Source organism: Carettochelys insculpta, chromosome 2 (assembly GCF_033958435.1).
Source record: "Carettochelys insculpta isolate YL-2023 chromosome 2, ASM3395843v1, whole genome shotgun sequence".
In the NCBI taxonomy this organism is placed as follows: Eukaryota; Metazoa; Chordata; order Testudines; family Carettochelyidae; genus Carettochelys; species Carettochelys insculpta.
In genome coordinates this window covers 276,893,469-276,915,463 of record NC_134138.1, presented here as the reverse complement: position 1 = coordinate 276,915,463, position 21,995 = coordinate 276,893,469, and the positions used below count along the sequence as shown (strand labels likewise).

At 47.5% G+C, this 21,995-nt stretch overlaps 1 protein-coding gene across 1 annotated transcript in view; it reads right to left on the bottom strand.

The window, feature by feature from the left end:
- The window catches only part of MYL3 (myosin light chain 3), a 52,539-nt gene that overhangs the window by 14,831 nt on the left and 15,713 nt on the right, over positions 1 to 21,995 (bottom strand). Inside the window, exons 2-4 of the mRNA XM_074985262.1 lie at positions 18,232 to 18,259; positions 9,263 to 9,412; positions 6,790 to 6,963 (exon numbers count right to left, since the gene is read on the bottom strand). Coding sequence (XP_074841363.1) covers positions 6,790 to 6,963; positions 9,263 to 9,412; positions 18,232 to 18,259 — 352 coding nt within the window. The remainder of the gene's footprint in view (positions 1 to 6,789; positions 6,964 to 9,262; positions 9,413 to 18,231; positions 18,260 to 21,995) is intronic.

Below are 21,995 nucleotides of genomic sequence, written 5' to 3'. Positions count from 1 at the left end.
CATTTTGGGGGAAAATTTGGAAAAGAGATATTCTCCCACTTGGGCAGTAACATAGGTGGCTGAGTGATTTGGGCTTGTTTAGTTTACAGAAGAGAAGACTGAGGGGTGATTTAATAGCAGCCTTCAACTTCCTGAAGGGGAGCTCTAAAGAGGAGAGTGAGAAACTGTTCTCAGTGGTGTCAGATGGCAGAACAAGGAATAATGGTCTGAAGTTGAAGAGGGAGAGGTGTAGGTTGGATATTAGGAAAAACTACTTCAACAGGAGGGTGGTGAAGCACTGGAATGCGTTGCCTAGAGAGGTGGTGGAATCTCCATCACTCAACGTTTTTAAGTCCCAGCTTGACAAGGTCCTGGCTGGGATGACTGAGTGGGGGTTGATCAGGCTTGAAGCAGGGGGCTGGACTAGATGACCTCCTGAGGTCCCTTCCAGCCCTAGGATCCTATGACTGTGAAATGTTCAGAAAAATTCACCACTGTGGGCTGGGTACATGTGAGTTGCTGAGCAGAGCTGCTCAGAATATGGGGGATTTTGGCAAGAGAAATTCTGATGGTTTATTGCCATTCAAACACCAAAATTGTTCAGCCAATGAGTGGAAAAAAAAATATTCGGAGTGGCTGCTGAAGTGCCTCATGGGAGTTGTGGTTCAGTTGCCTCATGCTCCCATTCTCTGTCATAGCCTGGTGTTGTTGGTCAGACCACATTCCCCCTAATATCTGTGAGCGGGTCCCACTCATGGCAGGGTGGTCTAGAGGCTAGGCCCCTGCAGTGCCTAGGCATCCAAAGTGTAGGCCTTCAGCCCAGATCCTGGAGGCTGAAGGGTTAGTGTGGGGCATGGCCCCGAGCTTCTAGTTTCCCCTCCTTAAGGGGAAGGTTCTCTGGGATTCTCACCCCTTTTAGCCTGTGGGAGGGTTTGGAGTCTGCATTCTTTGGCAGCTGACCCAGCTGCAGCTCTGGCTCAAGCCCTGCTTTTTGGCTGGTCTGCCCTGAACAGGTCTAGCTTCTCTCCTTTCATCCTGCCTCCAGGCCTGATGCTGGCTGCAGGTGAAACAGGGTGGGGTTAATTGAGCAGACAGGCTCTATTTAGCCCCTGCCCTGCCAGGCCTTCCTCTCACTCCCTTACAATAGCCAGGTGGAGGAGGGAGGCAGTGCATCATGGGAGTCCCTGGCTGTGGTGCGTCATGGAAGCGACACTGCAGAGTCATTTCAGATTGCATAAATGACTCATTAGGAAAGGGTTATCCGCTGAGTAGAAGAAATTATAAACCTTAAGCCTTCATCACACATCTGTGCAGTGAAAGAAAGTCAACAAAGGCACAGATGGGTTTTTCACAGTTTCCAAAGAAAGCATGTGGCAGAGCTGGATGATTCCTGGGCCAGATCAATTAACAGTTTTCAGGAGAAGGGAATAATGGAACTAGCGCAAAAGAACTCAGAGGGAAAGAAAACCAGTTAACATTTGAGCTAAAAGAAAAGCATCCTGAGCTAGAATCATTTTAGGACTTCTTAGTAGTGATGGGCAACCTAGCCCAGTGAATGGACCACAGGAGTGGCCCTCCTTCATCTCAGTAGGCTGCAAGATTGTCAAAACAAAGGCTATTTCTATGCTATGAGATAAATTCAAATTTATTCATTTCATTTTTGTAACATTGGGTTTATAAATTCGAATTTGAGTTTCCTCACTGCCTGATGTGCTCCACACAAAGTTGACTTAGAATCTTAGAATCCTTGAGCTGGAAGGGACCTCAGGAGGTCATCTAGTCCAGCCTCCTGCATAAAGCAGGATCAACCCAATCGAAAACAACAAGAAGTCTTGTGGCATCTTATAGACTAACAGATATTTTGGAGCATGAGCTTTCGTGGGGACAGTTCTGAAACAAACAAATTTCAGAAATCAAATGGAGAGAGAAATCTCTGAGCTGCAATTAATTTGCAAATTTGACTCCATTAACCAAGGATTAAACAGAGACTGGGAGTAGCTTGCAGCTTACAAAACCAGCTGCTCTGCCCTGGGCATTAATATCTCCCCATGGCTGTGTCTACACGTGCACGCTACTTCGAAGTAGCGGCACTAACTTCGAAATAGCACCCATCGCGGCTACACACGTCGGGCGCTATTTCGAAGTTAACTTCGACGTTAGGCGGTGAGACGTTGAAGTCGCTAACCTCATGAGGGGATCGGAATAGCGCCCTACTTCGACGTTCAACGTCGAAGTAGGGACCGTGTAGACAATCTGCGTCCCGCAACGTCGAAATTGTGGGGTCCTCCATGGCAGCCATCAGCTGGGGGGTTGAGAGACGCTGTCTCTCCAGCCCCTGCGGGGCTCTATGGTCACCGTGGGCAGCAGCCTTTAGCCCAGGGCTTCTGGCTGCTGCTGCTGCAGCGGGGGATCCATGCTGCAGGCACAGGGTCTGCAACTCGTTGTCGGCTCTGTGGATCTTGTGCTGTTTAGTGCAAGTGTGTCTGGGAGGGGCCCTTTAAGGGAGCGGCTTGCTGTTGAGTCCGCCCTGTGACCCTGTCTGCAGCTGTGCCTGGCACCCTTATTTCGATGTGTGCTACTGTGGCGTGTAGACGTTCCCTCGCAGCGCCTATTTCGATGTGGTGCTGCGCAACGTCGATGTTGAACATCGACGTTGCCAGCCCTGGAGGACGTGTAGACGTTATTCATCGAAATAGCCTATTTCGATGTCGCCACATCGAAATAGGCTACTTCGATGTAGGCTTCACGTGTAGACGTAGCCCATTAGACTCTGACAAAAGCTCACATCCCCCTGACTGATCTAACTTGTTTTTTCCTCTTTTGATAAGTGCTATTGATACTGGGCTATTTCCACCTTGCTGAATAGATCTTGTAAGCTCTGGCCCTCCTTTTTACTGAGACCCCACTCTTTTAACACCCCTCTGAAACCACCTCCACCCCCAACTCATGCATCTGATGAAGTGGGTCTTTGCCCATGAAAGCTTATGCTCCAAAATATCTGTTAGCCTATAAGGTGCCACAAGACTTCTTGTTGTTCTTGAAGCTACAGACTAACACAGCTACCTCTCTGACACTTAACCCCATCTAAGTAATCCCAGTCAGGACCTTGTCAAGCCAGGATTTAAAAGACTCTGGGGATGGAGAATCCACCACCTCTCTAGGCAATGCATTCCAGTGCTTCACTGCCCTCATGGGGAAGTGAGACGATATGGAGATACACACATATCTCATAGGGCTGGAAGGGACTTTGAGAGGTCAATTGAGTGCAGTCCCCTGCCCTCTTGGCAGCACCAAGCACCAACCCTGGTAGATTTTTTTTTTCAGATCTTTTTGCCCCAGCCCCCTAAATGTCCTCCTCAAGGACTGAGGTCACAACTGGGGGTTTAGAAGGCCCATGCTCAAACTGCTGAGCTATCCCTCCCCCTTATTGCTGCTATACTCCATGGCCAAACATCAAGTGTTGCAGCAGTGCATCATGGGAACCTATACCACAGTTTCTAGAGAAAGGGGTAAGCAGTGAGGTGGCAAAGTTTGCAGATGATACCGAACTGTTCAGGATAGTCAAAACCAAAGCAGACTGTGAAGAACTTCAGAAAGATCTCAGCAAACTGAGTGATTGGGCAGCAAAATGGCAAATGAAATTTAATGTGGGTAAGTGTAAGGTAATGCACATTGGGAAAAATAACCCTAATTATACTTATAATATGATGGAGGCAAATTTAGCTACAACAGATGAGGAAAGGGATCTTGGAATTATAGTGGATAGTTCTCTGAAAACATCCACGCAGTGTGCAGCGGCAGTCAGTAAAGCAAATAGGATGTTAGGAATAATTAAAAAAGGGATAGAAAATAAGACGAAGAATACCTTACTTCCCTGAAATAAAACTATGGTACGCCCACATCTTGAATACTGCATGCAGATGTGGTTTCCTCACATCAAAAAAGATATATTGGTGTTAGAAAAGGTTCAGAAAAGGGCAACTAAAATGATTAAGGGTTTGGAACGGGTCCCATGTGAGGAGAGGCTAGAGAGACTGGGACTTTTCAGTCTAGAAAAGAGGAGACTGAGGGGCGATATGATAGAGGTATATAAAATCATGAATGGTGTGGAGAAAGTGAATACAGAAAAGTTATTTACTTTTTCCCATAATATAAGAACTAGAGGACACCAAATGAAATTAATGGGTAGCAGGTTCAAAACTAACAAAAGAAAGTTTTTCTTCACACAGCGCACAGTCAACCTGTGGAACTCCTTACCGGAGGACGCTGTGAAGGCCAGGACTCTACCAGAGTTTAAAAAAGAGCTCAATAAATATTCAGAGGTTAGGTCCATAGATGGCAATTAGCAAGGGGTAAGGTATGGTGCCTAGCCTTTTGACGAAGGCGGCAGATGGATGGCAGGAGACAAATCGCTTGATCATTGTCTTCAATTTACCTCCTCTAGGGCACCTGGCATTGGCTACTGTCAGCAGACAGGCTACTGGGCTAGATGGACCTTTGGTCTGACCCAGTATGGCTGTTCTTATGTTCTTATGTTTTCTCATGCCCATAGAACTCTTGGTATTTTAGCCGGTGCAGCATGGGAACAAATGCCCCGCAAGGGGTTGTTGATATTTGACATCATCTTCCCACATTGCATTATCATCATTCCTCTCCTGTGGAAAGCAAATGTCCATTTTCCATGGTGGAAGGAAGGAAAACTAGTGCATGAATAAAGATCTCTAAATTAACAAAAATCTCTTTCTTCTATAACTGAATTGCTTTATAAAACTATCTGTGGGAGGGTTTTTGGCTTCCCAGTCTATCATAGAGCTCCTGTGCACAGTTCGTCTTCTCAACTGACTCTCTGCTGACTGTCCTCACTCCTTTGGTTACATCTGATCCCTGAAAATAACACAGTGACACTGAAAAGCTTGAAGAAAAAGTCGATAGTAAAGGTTTTGAAAAAGAGTTTTGGTGAGGGAGAGTTTTTGGGTTCTCAGCTTATTATACGTCTTCTGGGAATAGTCTGTGTTCTCAACTGGCCTTCCTCCCACTGTTCCCTGCATGAAAGGGTCCAAAGTTAGAGGATACAAAAGGCTAGGAAAAAAGATTTGTGGCTTCCCTCTTCAGTACACAGACTTTGCCAACAAGGGGGATGGGGAAAAAGGGATGAGGCTCCTCAAATTTCATTGCCATTGTGGAGGGGGTTGGTGCTTGGGAGGGTGAATGGTCAGTTGATATGGTCCCTGAAATTTTTTTTTGGCGGTGGGGTGTGAGGACCGTGGCTCGAGGGCCATTTAAACCTTTCCTCCAGGTGGCAGCCAGGCCCCACAATTCGTAGCCGCTGAGGGACACTTCCCCCTAGTGACAGCTAGCTCACCCTGTGTCCTTGTGGTGGGAGGCAGGGCATGAGAAGTGGGGAGCCAGTTGAAGCAGTCCCCCCAACAGCAGCAAGGTCCTGAAAATCTTAGCCGACAGGGAAGAAGTCCCCCTGGTGGCAGCGAGCCCCTGAAAATTATACCTGCTGGGGCAGACTTCCCCCAGGCAGCTGCAAGCCCCTGAAAATCTTTCCTGTCCTGGGATCCTTCACCGTGCACAAGCCAGGACGTGGAGCTTCCTGGCAGCCTGGTCAGCACTGAACTACAGGCACATTCTTTCAGTAGGTTGGGGGCTAGCCACTTGATGTGGTTGAGCACGGGAAAGACCCTGACTGCGTGGCGCCTATGGGGGAGAGGGCAGGGCCTGCACAAATGCAAACCACTGAGAAGAAGTTTCTCAGCCTCTAATACAAGCACAACCCCCACAACAGCCTTGCTGCCACGGCAGGGCAGTCACTGGCACCAGGCAGTACAGAAAAAAGTACCAAGTGCTCAGCTAGCAGAGGTAAAGACAACACCGTGAACTCCTGCTGGGGCTATTTGTAATGCCTAGGTGAGCTCACAGCTTTCATAGCAAAGAAAAAAAGACATTTCTCCGGCTCTCATACAAACAAGACCCCACAGCCACGGGCTTCCTGGTCCCGAATTGAAATTCACGGCCTTCCTGTTACCTAATTCCTGTGCACCCAGAGAGCAGCGGAGATGGAAGCGTCCAGAGTGGAGCACTGAGGGGCATTGTGGGACACATATGGGAGACCTCTGGAGGATAATAAATTCAATTTTAAGACATGGCTTTTAATTGAACTTTTAAATTCAAACTTGATGCTACACCCAGACAGTTCCAACAATATTGTGATATGGATGTTAATGCTCCTTAAATCGGCTAATGGTATTTACAGTGAAGACAGTCATGGGGTCCTATCAAACTAACTGCCTTAAATTCGAATTTATCTCGTAGTGGCAATGCAGCCTTCGACAGTCTCCTGGGATAAGGCTGTTTTCTTAACTGCACTTGCATACCTTGAATTTGCGGAGCACGCCGATTGAATCATAGCAGCGCTTTGATTGGCTGTTGAGGGTGCACACGGCTCTCCCAGCCAATGTTGTGTGAAATCAGTCCGCACCACTCTTCACACGCACTTGCTTTAAGGGTTTGTCACTTCAGGAACACTGCTAGGAAAAGAAGTATGTGGACAGGAACTAGCAGGAGCTGGTAACCCTGTGTATGGGCAACGGTAAACACAACGTCTCTTGGGACATGCGTAGAACCCGGATTGGCTGCTGGTTGCTCACCACTGCGCTAAAGTGTGACCTAATCATCACATGTGCTGAAGTGCTCTTGTCTTTGTGTCCCACAGACAGCAGAGGTACTTGGTCCCATTAGCCAATGTCACCAGCTAGAGAGAAAAGGCCGCAAAGCTGAAAGTATATGAAGAGCGCTTCTTCTTACCCAGAGTAGCCAAAACATGGCGGAGCTCAGCACCCATGACCGTTCCATTCCCCTCCTTGTCGAACACGCGCAGGCCCTCCACAAAGTCCTCGTAGGTGCCGGTGTCTTTGGTCTTGGAGATATGCTGGAGCATGGGCAGGAAGGTCTCGAAGTCAAGCATTTTGCTGTTCATTTCTGTAAGAGCAGAGGTTCAAAAGAAAGATACGAGGATTCTGTGGAGACAGAGGGGTGCAAAGCCATTTGGAAGGTGCTCGGCACCTTGCAGGATATTTGTGTGAGGGAGCTTGGCAAACTGTCAGAGTACTGGAAGGTAGGAGCATGGGACCATGGGAAGGGGCTGAGGAGGGGAGAGAGAGAGAGAGAGAGAGAGGACTATGCTTGGAGAGCGCTGAATAGTAAATGGATATTTGCAGTGTTCATAGAATCATAGACTCCTAGGGCTGGAAGGGACCTCAGGAGGTCATCTAGTTCAGCCCCCTACTTCAAGCAGGATCAACCCCCACTAAGTCATCACAGCCAGGACCTTGTCAAGCTGGGACTTAAAAACCTCTAGGGATGGAGATTCCACCACCTCTCTAGGCAACACATTCCAGTGCTTTACCACCCTCCTGGTGAAATAGTTTTTCCTAATATCCAGCCTACACCTCTCCCTCTTCAACTTCAGACCATTGCTCCTTGTTCTGACATCTGACAACAGTGAGAACAGTTTCTCACCATCTTCTTAAGAGCTCTCCTTCAGGAAGTTAAAGGCTGCTATTAAATCATCCATCAGTCTTCTCTCTGTAAGCTAAATAAGCCCAAATCCCTCACCCTTTCCTCATGGGTCATGTGCTCCAGCCCCTTAAGCATTTTTGTTGCTCTCCGCTGAACCTGCTTAAGCACATCTACATCCTTTTTTATCAAAACAAAAAGCAGTGGTCTGAAGAAGTGGGTCTGTCCTACGAAAACTCACTTAATAAACTATTTTGCTAGTCTTTAAAGTGCTACTTGATGGCTTTTTGTTTTGATAGTGTACAGACTAGCACAGCTCTCGCTCTGTTACAATCCTTTTTTATATGCAGGCCCCAAAACTGGACACAGTATTCCAGATGTGGCTCAGCAGTGCTAAATAGAGAGGAACAACTACTTCTCAAGATCTGCTCGAATTGCTCCTCCTAAAGCACCCTAGTATGCCGTTAGCCTTCGTGGCTACAAGGGCACACTGTTTACTCATATCCAGCCTTTCATCCACCATAACCTGTAGGTCCCTTTCCACTGTACTGCTGCTGAGCCCATCAGTCCCCAGGCTATAACAGTGCTTGGGATTCTTCTGTCCCAAGTGCAGGACTCTACATTTCTCCTTGGTGAAGCTTGCTGTAGCTGGGTTTGTTCCATGCTATTAGAGAAACAAGGGAGGGGAAGGCACCAGAAGTTGGTCCATTTCTCACCCTCCTTGGCCGTTTCTACACAGGCCACTTTCTTCAAAAGTGGCATGGTTATACACCGCCCAAAATATGCTCATGAGGCACAGAGGCAAATTTCCCATGCCTCGTCAGCATACGGTCATGTGATTTGGAGTCCGGAAGACCATTCTTCTAGACTCCAAAAAGCCGTTTAGAAGCGTGGCCCCCAGGGGTTCTTCCGGAAGGAAGTCCTTCTTCAGGAGGCCCCTTCTTCCCAAAAATGTTCAGGAAGAAGAGGACTCCGGAAGAACTTCCTTCTGGAAGCTTCCCCGGGGCCACGCTTCTACACGGCGTTTTGGAGTGTGAAAGAACGGTCTTCTGGACTCCAAATCACGTGACCGTATGTTAATGAGGCACAGGAAATTTACATCTGCACTTCATTAGCATATTTCAGGCCGTGTATTACTATGCCACTTTCATAGAAAGTGGCCTGTGTAGAAACGGCCCTTGTGTCTCCGACAGAAAGAAAGAAAGAAAGAAAGAAAGAAAAAGAAGTGCATGTGCAAAAGTGATAGGGTAGATGGATATGTGTGAGGATAGACAGAAGTATGGGGATGGATAGGGGTGGTTGGATGGACAGATGATGTAGATAAGAATGAGAACAGATGGCTAGATGGATGGATGGATGGTTGGACAGATGTGCATGAATGTGTATGAATGGACTGATAAGCTATGGCTAAAGTATTGTTGCTGTATCGGGTTACAAAGGTATCCCAAAATAGCCTCTCCCTGGCTAAACACCAATTAAAACAGTAGTGCTATTTTGAATTCAGTATTCCATTTCCACTACCCCTCGTTGTAAGGGGGTAGCGGAAACTTCGAAAGAGCTGCTTATTATGAACTTTATTGCCGTTTGGTCAGCCCCAAATTCAAAACAAATTAACTCAAAATAATTTACGCAATTTGCATTGAGTAAGTTGTATAAGTTATTTCAAGTTACGGCTACATGATCGGGAGACATAATCCGTTCGGGCCGACAATTTAGTCCTGGAGATCTCTTGTTCCAAACAAACAGAAAGAAGGTCACATACCTTCCGGTTTGGGTTTGCCAAGGACTTTGAGAACCTCAGCTTGAGTTGGATTCTGCCCCAAAGCCCTCAGAACATCTCCACACTGCGCATATGTGATTTTCATCTCAGATGTGGGAGTTCTGTCGAAGAGCGAGAAGGCTTCTTTAAATTCTGGGAGACAAAAGAGAAAAACATGTACACACACAGATAAAGTAACAGCCATCCTGAACTTTCCCCGCAAACTCTTACTCAACTCGACCAAAACAAAAAGCAGTCAAGTAGCACTTTAAAGACTAGCAAAATGGTTTATTAGGTGAGCTTTCGTGGGACAGACCCATTTCTTCAGACCATAGCCAGACCAGAACAGACTCAATATTTAAGGCACAGAGAACCAAAAACTTTCGGAGTCACTATAGGGGCTTGTCTGCATACTTGGCTCAGTCTAATTCTTGACCTTCCCCCCACCCCTCCACTCTCTGATTTGCTCACCTTGATTATCTTTTTGTAATTTGTCCTCCTTGCTTACTGTTTTTGGTTCTCTGTGCCTTAAATATTGAGTCTGTTCTGGTCTGGCTATGGTCTGAAGAAGTGGGTCTGTCCCACGAAAGCTCACCTAATAAACCATTTTGCTAGTCTTTAAAGTGCTACTTGACTGCTTTTTGTTTTGATAGTGTATAGACTAGCACAGCTTCCTCTCTGTTACTATTCAACTCGACCCTGAACCTTTTGTCTTCTTGTTTGGAAAAGCTGCTTAACATTGTTGTTTGCTTTGTTTGCATTCCTTTCCCACCACACTTCCTGCTTCCAGCCGGGAATGGACTTACACAGCTCAACCCGTTCTTCTTGTAGTATTTTCAGCTTAGTGGAAGTACAGGAAAGCTCATGGGAAAGTCAGACTTTGAGAGCTAACCAGACCAATGAGAGGCCATGGCAAAGACTTCAGTATCCACTCTGTATATTAGCTGGTTGGGTAACAATCCCCTGCTTGAGTCATCAGTAGTGTTCTACAATGTAGGAGCTTCTGCATAAGTCCTCGACACTTGAGTTAAAGAAGCATCTCTACTAGCCGGTAGCATTTGTAGGCTACTGCCTTCTAAGCCGCATCTACACGAGCCAGCTACTTCGAAGTAGCCGTGCCAACTTCAAAATAGCGCCCGCTGCGTCTACACGTGGCGAGCTCTATTTCGAAGTTGAAATGGACGTAAGGTGGCGAGACGTTGAAGTTGCTATCCCCATCAGGAGATGGGAATAGAGCCCTACTTCGACGTTGAACGTTGAAGTAGGGCACATGTAGACGATCCATGTCCCACAACATCAAAATAGCGGGGTCCTCCATGGTGGCCATCAGCTGAGGGGTTGAGAGACGCTCTCTCCAGCCCCTGAGCTCTATGGTCGCTGCGTGCAGCAGCCCCTTAAAGCTCCCCGCCCCCTTATTTCCTGTGCAGGAAGCTGAGAGCTTGTGCAGGCAGCAGCACTGCCACGTGCCCAGCCTGCATGGACCTCAGCAGCCCCAAGCCACCATCCTGCACCCCATGGCAGCCAGCCAGCCCCCCAAGTGTCCCCAGGGCACCCCCCCAAGGGAAGCCAGGGCTCCCAGGCTGGCAGCCAGCTGGGGAAGAGGCAGCGGGGCCCCTCCTGGACGGAGGCCGAGATCCGGGACCTGTTGGGGCTCTGGGGCGAGGAGGAGGTGCTCCAGGTAATGGGGAGCAAGAGGCAGAACACAGATGCGTTCGCTCGGCTGGCCGAGGGCCTGGATGCCTGGGGTCATCCTGCCTGCACTCCTGACCACGTCAGGAGTAAAGTCAAGGAACTGCGGCAGGGTTACGCCCAGGCCCGGGACGTGGCCAGCTGATCTGGGGCTGCCCCCACCACTAGCCCCTTTTACAGGGAGCTCAGGGCCATCCTGGGCTCCTGGTACACCTCGTCACGCCCGGCCACTCTTGACATCTCGGCCGACAGCAGCGTGTAATACACCCATTGTCCCAAGTTCTTCTGGTCAGGCTGGGAGTGGATTGAACTGGCATTGGCAAGATGTGTATTTTGGATGATGTAATTCTGGTCTCTTTCAGCCCACATTCCTTACTGGCTGAACGGAGGAGAAGAATACACGCTATTCAAGCTGAGACTGTAGGTAGCAATTAGTCATAATAACATATTCATGGACCCTGACAGTGGTTTAACGGCTAATATAAGAACAGAGAAGGGAAGGAAAGCATCAGTTTCGTTGCTCAGAGTGCAACTTTGTGAACTATTGAGCTCAAAAAAAAGGGGTGCTTTTGCATAGAGACATTACTGATCCCCCAAAGCCACAGACCTGTGCTGGGTTTGGAGTGCACCTTCGTTAAGATAAAATAACCACGTAAGTCTTCATCACCCATTTAGAGAGAGTGATGGACAAGATCAAGGAAGAGGTAGAAGCGATATCCGTGCATGGGATAAGAATGAACAACTTGAGGTTCGTGAATGATCTAGTTACCATGGAGGAGGGTGAAGAGAAGCAAGGGGAAATGATGCAGGTGCTAAACGAGGAAGGGAAGCAATACGGACTCATTATGAACATTGATAAAACAAAAACACTGGTATTTGGAGATAAGGACATAGTAAGGAAGATCAGTGTAAATGGGATCAAACTAGAGAACGCAGAGAAGTTCATGTATCTGGGGAGCAGCATAATATATGATCTAGACTGTAAGAAGGAAATAGCAACGAGAATAGCGAAAGCAAGAGTGAGTTTGAAGGCGATGGATAAAATCTGGAAAAGCAAAGCAATTAGCTTAGGAATGAAACTGAGCATCTTGAAAATGTGTGTATTCAGCAGCATGTTGTAGAGATGTGAGACATGGCTGATAACAAAAGATTCAAAGAGAAGGATATTGGTGTTCAAGAGGAGTTGTTATAGAAAGATCCTGAGAATGGGATGGATGCAGAAGGTCACCAACGAGGGATTATATAGGAACATGCAGCCTAAACAGAACCTGCTGCAGAAGGTTATACAATGGAAGTTACAGCTATTTAGGCATATCTACAGAATGAACGATGAACGAAAAATCTAAGACCCTGGTATTTGGCATAATGGATGGTTTGAATAGAAGAGGCAGACCCCACAGAGAATGGGTAGATGATATAGTAGATTGGTGCAGAGATAGTCTACAGAAACTAAGCCATTCCATGAAGGACAGGGAAAGATGGAAGGAAGTAATGAGAGATGCAGAAGACACCAACAGGCGCTGAGCCCATGGGTTTTGATGATGATGATGATGATCCACATAAGTGGTAAGTGACCCTGGCATGCAGATCATGTCGTAGTACAAGATATTCCAAAAAGTGCATGTCAAGTTCAGACATGGCCTTCAGCTTTCTCAGAGCTTACTCAAGAGGGTGAGAGTCTAAGAGTCTAAAATAGATGGGTGGATTTCGTTATTGACCTGAATCCCAAGCATATTTGAATATCACACAACAGGGGTACTGTGAGAATAGCTACATATGTAAATCATTCCCAGGCAACCTAGTGTCTAACCCATTAATGCGGACAGTGCCCAGGAAGGGGAAGAGCAAGATCAGCACAGCAAAGTGAGAGAGGGAAAGACTGCAAATCTAGGAAAGGACGGGGATACAGAGGGAATTGGCGGAAGAAACGAGCAAGGGGTAGAAACAAGCAGAGCAACGTAAGTGGAAAAGGAAGAGAAGAAAGCTCAAGTGGAGGAGGAAGGGAGGCAATGGGAGGACAGAAAGAGAAGGAGAGAGCTGCAGGGAGATGCTGGTGGGAGGAAATAAATACATGGAACTCACAGTTAGAGAAGAACACAACGAGAATGCAGAATCATAGAACTCCAGAACTGGAAGGGACCTCAAGAGGTCATCAAGTCCAGTCCCCTGCCCTCTTGGCAGGACCAAGCACCATCTAGAACATCCCCAGTAGTAACAGAGAGATCACCGTGTTCGTCTATAGTCTATCAAAACAAAAAAGCAGTCCAGTAGCACTTTAAAGACGAACAAAATAATTTATTAGGTGATGAGCTTTTGTGAGACAGACCCACTTCTTCAGACCAACCCAGTAGGTGTCTGTCTAACCTGCTCTTAAATATCTCCAGCAATGGAGATTCCACAACCTCCCTAGGTAACTTATTCCAGTGTTTAACTGCCCTGATGGTTAGGAAGTTTTTCCTAATGCCCAATCTAAATCTCCCTTGCTGCAGTTTAAGCCCATTGTTCCTCGTTCTATCCTCAGAGGCCAAGGAGAACAATTTTCTCCCTCCTCTTTGTAACCCTCTTTAAGGTACTTGAAAACAGCTATCACAGGCCCTTTCAGTCTTCTCTCTTCTAAACTAAACAAGCCCAGTTCTTTCAGTCTTCCTTCATAGCTCATGTTCTCTAGACCATTAATCATTCTTGTTACTCTTCTCTGAACCGTTTCTAATTTCTCTACATCCCTCTTGAAATGTGGTGCCCAGAACTGGATACAATATTCCAGTTGAGGCCTAATGAGTGTTGAGTAGAGCAAAAGGCAGCATAGTTCCGAATGGAAAACAAATTGAACAATGGAATGAAAAAGGACTATATGCTGTCAGGGCACTGTAGACTTAGCCCTGTACAAACCCATCTCAGAGGCGAACAGCAAACTCTGTAGGTGTAAGTAGCAGGTTGTTCTACACATGAGAAGGAGATATGATCCTGGGATATGCTCATACAGCATGTGTTCTGTCGCCCTCCAGTGTATGCGTTGCGGTGTGGATAACAGCCTACTATTGCTGCCGGCTGAAGGAGTTACTCCTACAGTTCCAGTGGTGGAGGTCTGTGCTAAAGGTGCTAGACTCAAACCTTGCTGGTCTCTGGAAATGAGGTGGGCACAATCGCCTCTCTTTACCTGCAGTGACGCACCCAGACCACAGCCTTTTTGGTATTGCCTGGTGTGAAATGAATAGAAGCCCTTGGAAAGCAGTCTTGGAGAGGGATAAGCTGAGGGGCAGAAGCCTGCTTAGATTCCATTCCAGACATGCCACAACCAACCTATTTCCTCCCTCCTGTGCTCCTGCTCTGGCTGGTTATCACCACTCCAATCTGCTGCCAACGCGCCCAGCGATCCGCCCTTACGTCACGGCGGGGCGAAGACGAGAGTGGTTCTCCAGCCTGCTGTGCCCAGCTGCAGCTGAACAAACACTCAGCGGTTTGCTTACAGCCCTTCCCTCTGGTTTGCTTTGGCCAGGCCCTTGCGATTCGAAAGTCCCCGTCAGCAGGAGCCTCACTCTTGGCTGGCTCGCTCGGTAGCTCTCCCAAAGCTGTGGCTTTGCATTTCGCCACAGACCTTGGGCTGATGCTGCTGCGTGCGGCTCAGGGGAGGAGAAGAGGGAAGAACTGTGGCACTGTGGGAAGGCAGCTCTGCTGTGACTCCATGCGCCCTGCCCACAATGCTGCTGGTGGAGAACTTCCTCCCAGGCACCCTCTCGAAGACGCTGCTGAGGTCCCCATGATGCACCCAGGTGACTGGGCCAAACCGGAATGGGTAAGGCCTCTCTGCTTCTCCCCGTCTCCTTCCTGGGCCACTCTTCATTGTGTCACTCTTCTCCGGCCCACCCCATCCCTCTGGTCTGTCCTCTCCTCCCAGGAGCAGCATGAGCAGGAGGAATGCATGACGCGCAGGAGGGAGATCTCCCTGAAATGCCTCCACTCCGTCTCCCTCTGCCTGCCGCAGAATCAGGCTGACCAGGTTGTTCTCTTGACAGTTTCGTGCCACATAGAATCCTAGGGCTGGAAGGGACCTCAGGAGGTCATTGAGTCCAGCCCCCTGCCCACAGCAGAACCAAACCTAACAAATCATCCCCGCCTGGACTTTGTCAACATGGGACTTAAAAACCTCTAGGGATGGATATTCCACCACCTCTCTCGGTAACGCCTTCCAGTGCTTCACCACCCTCCTGGGGAAGTAGTTTTTACTAATATCCACCCTAGACCTCCCTCACTGTAACTTCAGACCATTGCTACTTGTTCAGTCATCTGTCACTACTGAGAACAGCTTCTCTCCATCCTCTTTGTCATCCCCCTTTAGGAAGTTGAAGGCTGCTACCAAATCCCCCCTCACTCTTCTCTTCTGTAGACTAAATAAGCCTGAATCCCTCAAGCAGACAATTCCTTACACAAAGGGAACAGGTGCCAGGTCCCTCCTTTGATGAAGTTCCCATGTTAGGCCCAGAAGGCAACAGGGAAAGAAGATCAAGGCCTGTTCGATGGAAAGAAACTGCCTGACAGTGACTTGGGTGGAGCGTGGTTGGTTACAGTCCACAACAAGGCTCAGGAAAGTCTGAAAGTAACTGGATTGGAGCAGTGGGTAGGATTTTCAGTTCATGCAGCATGCAACGGCTTTTCTGCCCAGTGCAGCTGCTGGTGGTACCCTCACGGCCTCCACACTGCATCATGCTGAGGTGCTGAGAGAATAAAGTGGTCTGGGTGCGCCACTGCAGGTAAAGAGAGATGGTTATACCCAGCTTGTCTCCAGTGGCCTGGTGTGGTCTGGGATTCTGTGGTGCTTTTCCCACCCTCAGGAATTTATGCTGCTGCGAATGTAGCTCCAGAGAGATGGTGTTGGTGGAGACCTCGTGGCTGCATGAGCTGACATCTTTCCTGCCCGCGGGTCTGATGCTGAGACTGTCACTAGACAATAGCACAGGCATGGATTCTCAGCTCTGCCCAGGAGCAGGTGGGTGCAGCTGCTGGCAGGGAGGGGCTGAGACGGAGATGGGCATGGCTCCCTGATTCCAGGAATGACCTATACCTGCTCTGGGCTTGGAGCACTTTAGAGCAGCCTCAGGGCTGCTCCAAAATACACCAGCTATCTGTGGTCTCCAGAGGCTCTCTCCTCATGAGGATCAGCAGAGAACATTGGTGCTCAGCAGCACCCTTTCCTCCACCCTTCCCTACATGTGCCCTATATCATGGGCCATTGGGAGAAGACAGAGCCCGGGAGCCAGAAAGGGCTGAGCCATCTGCTTATCTAGCGAATCCAGCTGTTTTCCAACCCTTTCATGCTGCCGCAATGGTGCAAGGGAAATGGCTCCCAGTTCCAAGTCTGGCCTGATGAGCTTGCCAATTGCTCCTGTGCAGCCATAGATGCCAGCAGTGAGACGGCAATTGTGGCCCATGACATGGGGCTTTTCCCTTACGCTTGGTGGAGAGTTCTCTGGGGCATGCCTCGGTACGGCACAGTGGCTCTGAGTGCCAAGCCATACAGCCTAGGCCCCAAAAACAGAGGCACCCCAAAGCACGAGCCCTTTTTTTTTTTTGAAGCAGAGCTATTATTATCCAAAGTCACTTCCCCAGCACTGCACAGGAGGTCAGTTGAACAACAGGGAGCAGAATCTGCATCCCCTACCTCTTAGGCTCAAGACAAGAGTCACGCATCTAGCTCAGAAAAACCCTCCTAAGTAAGAAATGCCTCCTTCCCCACTGCTAGCTGCCAGTCACGGGGAAGTTTCCCCTAGTGCTGTTAACCAGTCTGTCAGTGCTACGTCTCAAGCATTTGAGGACCCGTTAAAACCCCCATCAGACATTCAACCACAAAGCATCAATTACATCTAAGCAAATAATGCAGCGGGTGCCAAGCTGCAGGCTGCGACAGCATGTGGGGTTTGCACTGCCTGTTGAGATCAGCTTACGTGTCAGTTTCTGGGCCGGGGTGGGGAGGGTGGTTGGACAGCTAGGAAATTGAACTTGATGTTTTCCTTTGACTGAAATAAATTAGAATCAAATAACTGCTCCATGCTCCATTATGTAGCTGCAACTGATTACATCCCAGCTGAACTCAGGGAATCATTTTCAAAGGCAAAAGAAGGCTGGTGGCTGGGTTTTTTTTGGCTTGGGGGGTTTCTTTAAAAGAAAGATCATATGGTTAGATGGGATAATTTTATTCTTTGCTGTTTGTGTAGTCCCAAATGTAATAAATCTGCTTGACGTGTCTTTAATCCAAATGATGTGTGATTTTCAACTCTCTACTGAGCAGCGCAGGGCCATTTGGGGATGTGTATTCATTTAATCAAGGAGTAAATTAAAGGGCCTGTCCCTTCAGTGGATTGTGTATGTATCACGTCTGCATGATAGGCATGATAAGAACATGGGGTACACAGCTCAGGGACCAAGAGTTGTGATACTGAGAAGTGTAAATAGATTTTAAAAAAGGGATGGTAATTGGTCCCGCAAAGAGGGCATGGGACTGGACTCAATGACCTCTCAAGGTCCCTTCCCATCCTATGAGATCTGTATCTCCACAGCTAACAAGAAAGCAACACGGTAAAGGAGGGATCTGCAAGAAACCCTCACTTAGGCTACAGTTACACTAGACTAAGAAAATTGACTGCTGATACACATTTCTACCTACGCCAATTGGGCAGCTAAAATTGATGCAGCTGCACTTGGCTAACTTGTCTAACTTTAGAGGGGAAGGTCGACAGGAAAATGTCCCATCGACCTCCCTCACTCCTTGCATCTTGCAAGGAGTACAGGGGTTGACCGTAACCCCTGCCAGGTCGATTTCTCAGGTTCATATTAGACATGTGAAATTGATGGTGTCGATCTTCCAGGGTAGTGTAGCTGTAGCCTCACTCTTCTGTGCGGAAAGTCTTTGGTCTGTCTCCAGCATCTTGGAGTGACCAAGCATCTCCATGCCAAGTATATGGCCCATCAATGATCAATTCTCCAGAATCTACCAGGGGGCCTTCCTCAGCCCTGCTTTCCAACTGGTTGGTATGGCACTAGATGGGGGGAGAGCAAAATACCCTATATAGGTAGGGGGCAGGACTTGCCTCTGGTTGTGCTTTCGTGCAGGGTTTAGTGGGTCCCCTATCTCATTGCAGGCTGCCTGGTCCCACCATCCCACACCTATCAGTCATCAAATAACAAAGCTACGTTGTTCATGAAGCCTTCTCTTTGCCAAGTGAATTATAAGCATTTGAAGCTGTGTTCATTCCATGCAGCACCTGGAAACGGCTGCAAATCCTTCTCACCTTCAATCTGGTCTTCTGTGAATTCAAGCTGAAAGAGAGCAACAAAAGTGCCACAAATTAGCTCCTCTGCTGGTGGACCTCAGGGGTTGCAGTCTCTGACACAGTGCAGACCACTGATGAAGAAAGGCCACTTGGCTGGGTAGACCCTGGTCTGATTCATTCTGGCATTTCTAATGGGCCTGTGATAATCCCCCCTTGTAGAGGGAGGCAATATGGAAAGTACCAGCACCACTACCAGACCTTTATTTGCTCTGTTTCCCATCAAGATTTTTTCCCCTTTCAACTGAAAAAAAAAAATCAGTTTTCACTCTGACAGATCAAAATCAGCATTTGAAAAGCCGGCCACTTATTGAGGAGACTCAATCAGAGCTAAAAATTTAGCCCAAAATACCCCAGGCTAGAGACTGAGGACACGATTTCACAAATCACCTCTCTTTGCCTCAGTTTCCCCCCATAAAATGAGATTAATGATGCTGATCTCTTTTGTAAAGCACTTGGAGGTCTGCAGATGACAAGTGCTGGAAAGGTCCAAGTACCAGCCTTCCCTGTAAGCTAAGTACTTGGGTGCCCACCCAGGAAAAATTCAGGTGCTACCAAGCTGATTAGTAGAGCTCCCTCAGCCCACAGTGTGTGTTCCTATTCTTGGAGCGTATCTATGCATACCTTCATGCACAGAACAACATTTATCCTGCTCATGGATAGAAAAAATCCAGGTTGAGAACCACTGCTTTCAAATTCTGCAAGAGAGACCGACCTCCTACCAAACAAACAAACAGTCAATTTCTCTCTCTCTCTCTCTCTCTCTCTCTCTCTCTCTCTGTCTCTCTCTCTCTATATATACATATGTACAGAATTCAGATACCATGTTTATCACTAAAAGAATTCAGCAAATCTCACATAAACTATTTGGTGATATTACATTTCCCCACAAATGATCATGGTCTGGTTTTCATGCCCACCCAGTACCACCTACAATGAAGTATATTTTGCATTTAATGCTCTCCTGCTGCTATCAGAGTGGCTCCTGCAGTAGCCATAGGATTTTAATCCCACGGTAGGATTCTGATGGTGACTTTTGTTCCACAATGATATTGTGAGTCTCCATTCATTTGTTTCCAAATCAAGCTGTGCACCATGTTCTCCGCTGGTGTAAACTATCAGGACCCTACTGTCTTAACTGGAATATCTCCAGATTATGCCACCTGAAGATCTGGCCCTCTTATTAAATATTGATTTTAGTACCCAGCCCCCCATATATGAGATACTGTCTGGTTTCCTAAGCAATGACATTGAGATACAGGTTGAACCTCTCTCATCTGGCACCCTCAGGACCTGTTCAGTGCCGGATGAGAGAATTTGCTCATCCACAGGAGGTCAATATTGTCTGGCAGCGTTACCAACACTTCCACTGCTTACTGGGCTCTTAGAAGACATTTGAGGTAAATTACAGTTAAATAACAGCACAGAACACTAAAAGCCAGGGCTGGTGGCTGGAAATAAACTGTGGGATGACAGGAAGATTGGCACACCCATGATAAGCGATTGTCCAGCTAATTTAAATTCTGCCTTATTACGGAGTTTGCCAGACAAGAGAGTTCTGCATTAGAGAGGTTAAATCTGTATTATCACCAAATCAGAGCGGGTTAAAGGTGAATCAGAGCCGGTCATATCATCTGGTCCAACTCCAGAGCAGAGCAGTATTGCTTCCTAGAGTGTGATTCATCCAACATCCAGTTTTGCCCTGTTTCAATATCCCAAGTGATGGGGTTTCCAGCGTTCCCTGCGTGATGTTATTCCTCAACCTTAAATAGCTCGGTGCCAGGAGGATGTTCTGTATACCTCTATCTCAATCCCACACAAGATTATGATGAAATAGGTCCTATTCATACAGCCCTGCCTGTGTTAAACTGGTGCTGGTTAAGGAAAGCAGTTCGACAATGCAAGCAAGGAGCCCCCAGACTGCAACTAACGTGTTTCTCTTCGATGACAGGCTAAGGGAGTCCAATGTCAATAACAAGGCTTTTAACTAAACAGGGCAAAACGGGAAGAGATTTTCTCATGGAAGCCCAATTCAGGGATCATAAATGCTGAGACCAGAAACCCACCCAGGTCTGCATCATAGTGATCGGGTGGGTCCCCCTGTACTCTCTGGCACAAGTGGAGCAATGCAGCTTCAATCTCCGGGGTACCTGGCTGGGTCACTCTGCTTCCTGCTGGTAACCACAACTGAGGATCTAAAAACTCATTTAATGTACCAGGTATTGCTCATCCTTTGCAGTAGGCCAATGTCCTTTCAACAAGGGCTGGGCCCTCCCCTTGGATAGAAGGTGCTGTCCCTTCACTGAATCAAAATGGAGAGCTAGAGTCTCTTTAAACTCCATCTTTTTACCTCCTGGTCTCTGGAAAGTGGTAAAGCCGGTACTTTGCCCTGGCTTGACTGTCAAACTTTATACCCAGGCATGTGATTTTGCATTCGTCACCCTCTGGTGTTTCCAGGAGCACACAAATATTCATGGTCCTGTACCGCTAGTGAAGTCTATGAATATACATAGCTCATGCGGCCTAGTCTATCTCAGTATAATGGCTTCTTGAGGTTTTCATGCTGTCAATGTGAAATACAATACAGTCCCCAAGGATTCTGCCTGTGCTTGCAATGTCTCTCACAGTCACGGAAACAGAGACTGGTAGAAGAGATCATAGAATCATCGGGCTGGAAGGGACCTCAGGAGGACATCTAGTCCAGCCCCCTGCTTCAAGCAGGATCAACCCCCACTAAGTCACCCCGGCAAGGACCTTGTCAAGCCAGGAATTAAAAACCTCATGGGATGGAGAATCCACCACCTCCCTAGGCAACGCTAAAGTGCTTCACCACCCTCCTGGGGAAGTAGTTTTTCCTAATATCCAATCTACTCCTCTCCCTCTGGAACTTCAGACCATTGCTCCTTTTTCTGCTATCTGACACCACTGAGAACAGTTTCTCACCATCTTCTTTAGAGCTCCCCGTCAGGAAGGTGAAGGCTGCTATTAAATCACCACTCAGTCTTGTCTTCCATAAGCTAAACAAGCCCAAATCCCTCCTCCTCATGAGTCATGTGCTCCAGCCCCTTAATCATTTTTGTTGCCCTCCACTGAACCTACTCCAGAACATCCACATCCTTTTTATACTGGGTGGAGGGCTTAAAACTGGACACAATATTCCAGAAGTGGCCTCACCATTGCCAAATACAGAGGAACAACCACTTCTCTAGGTCACGAGATGTCACTTAACCTAGTCCCCTACACTTACACAAGTATCATCTGGGGTAGTGTTTCTTAAACTTTTTGAGACCGTAGAACACCACTCAATAATATTTTTATGTGGAACACCAATGAAAATTTTCTTCAAAAAATTGTTGTCAGGCCAGAAAAGCAAAAAACAAACTGCAACATATACAGCAAAAGCAAAATGAAGCAATTTAGTCAGGCATCATAGCAATGAAGATGTAACATTGTATCTGGTAATCATCCTAAAATGATGTCTTATTGTAAAATTTTGAATTGTTTTTCCAAATTCCCACGGCACACCTGTGAGTTGTTCACAGAACACCAGTTTTCGGCAGAACATGGTTTACGAAACATGGATCAAGACAAGCCCTGGCTGGTGTTTGGCTAACAACTTGCCTGTGACCCCTGTGGCACCGTGGTGAAAGTGCTGTCACCATGAGCGTAACCAGCAGTGCGCCGGAACACTTTTACTCAGGCTTACAACCAATCATTTGCAAGCC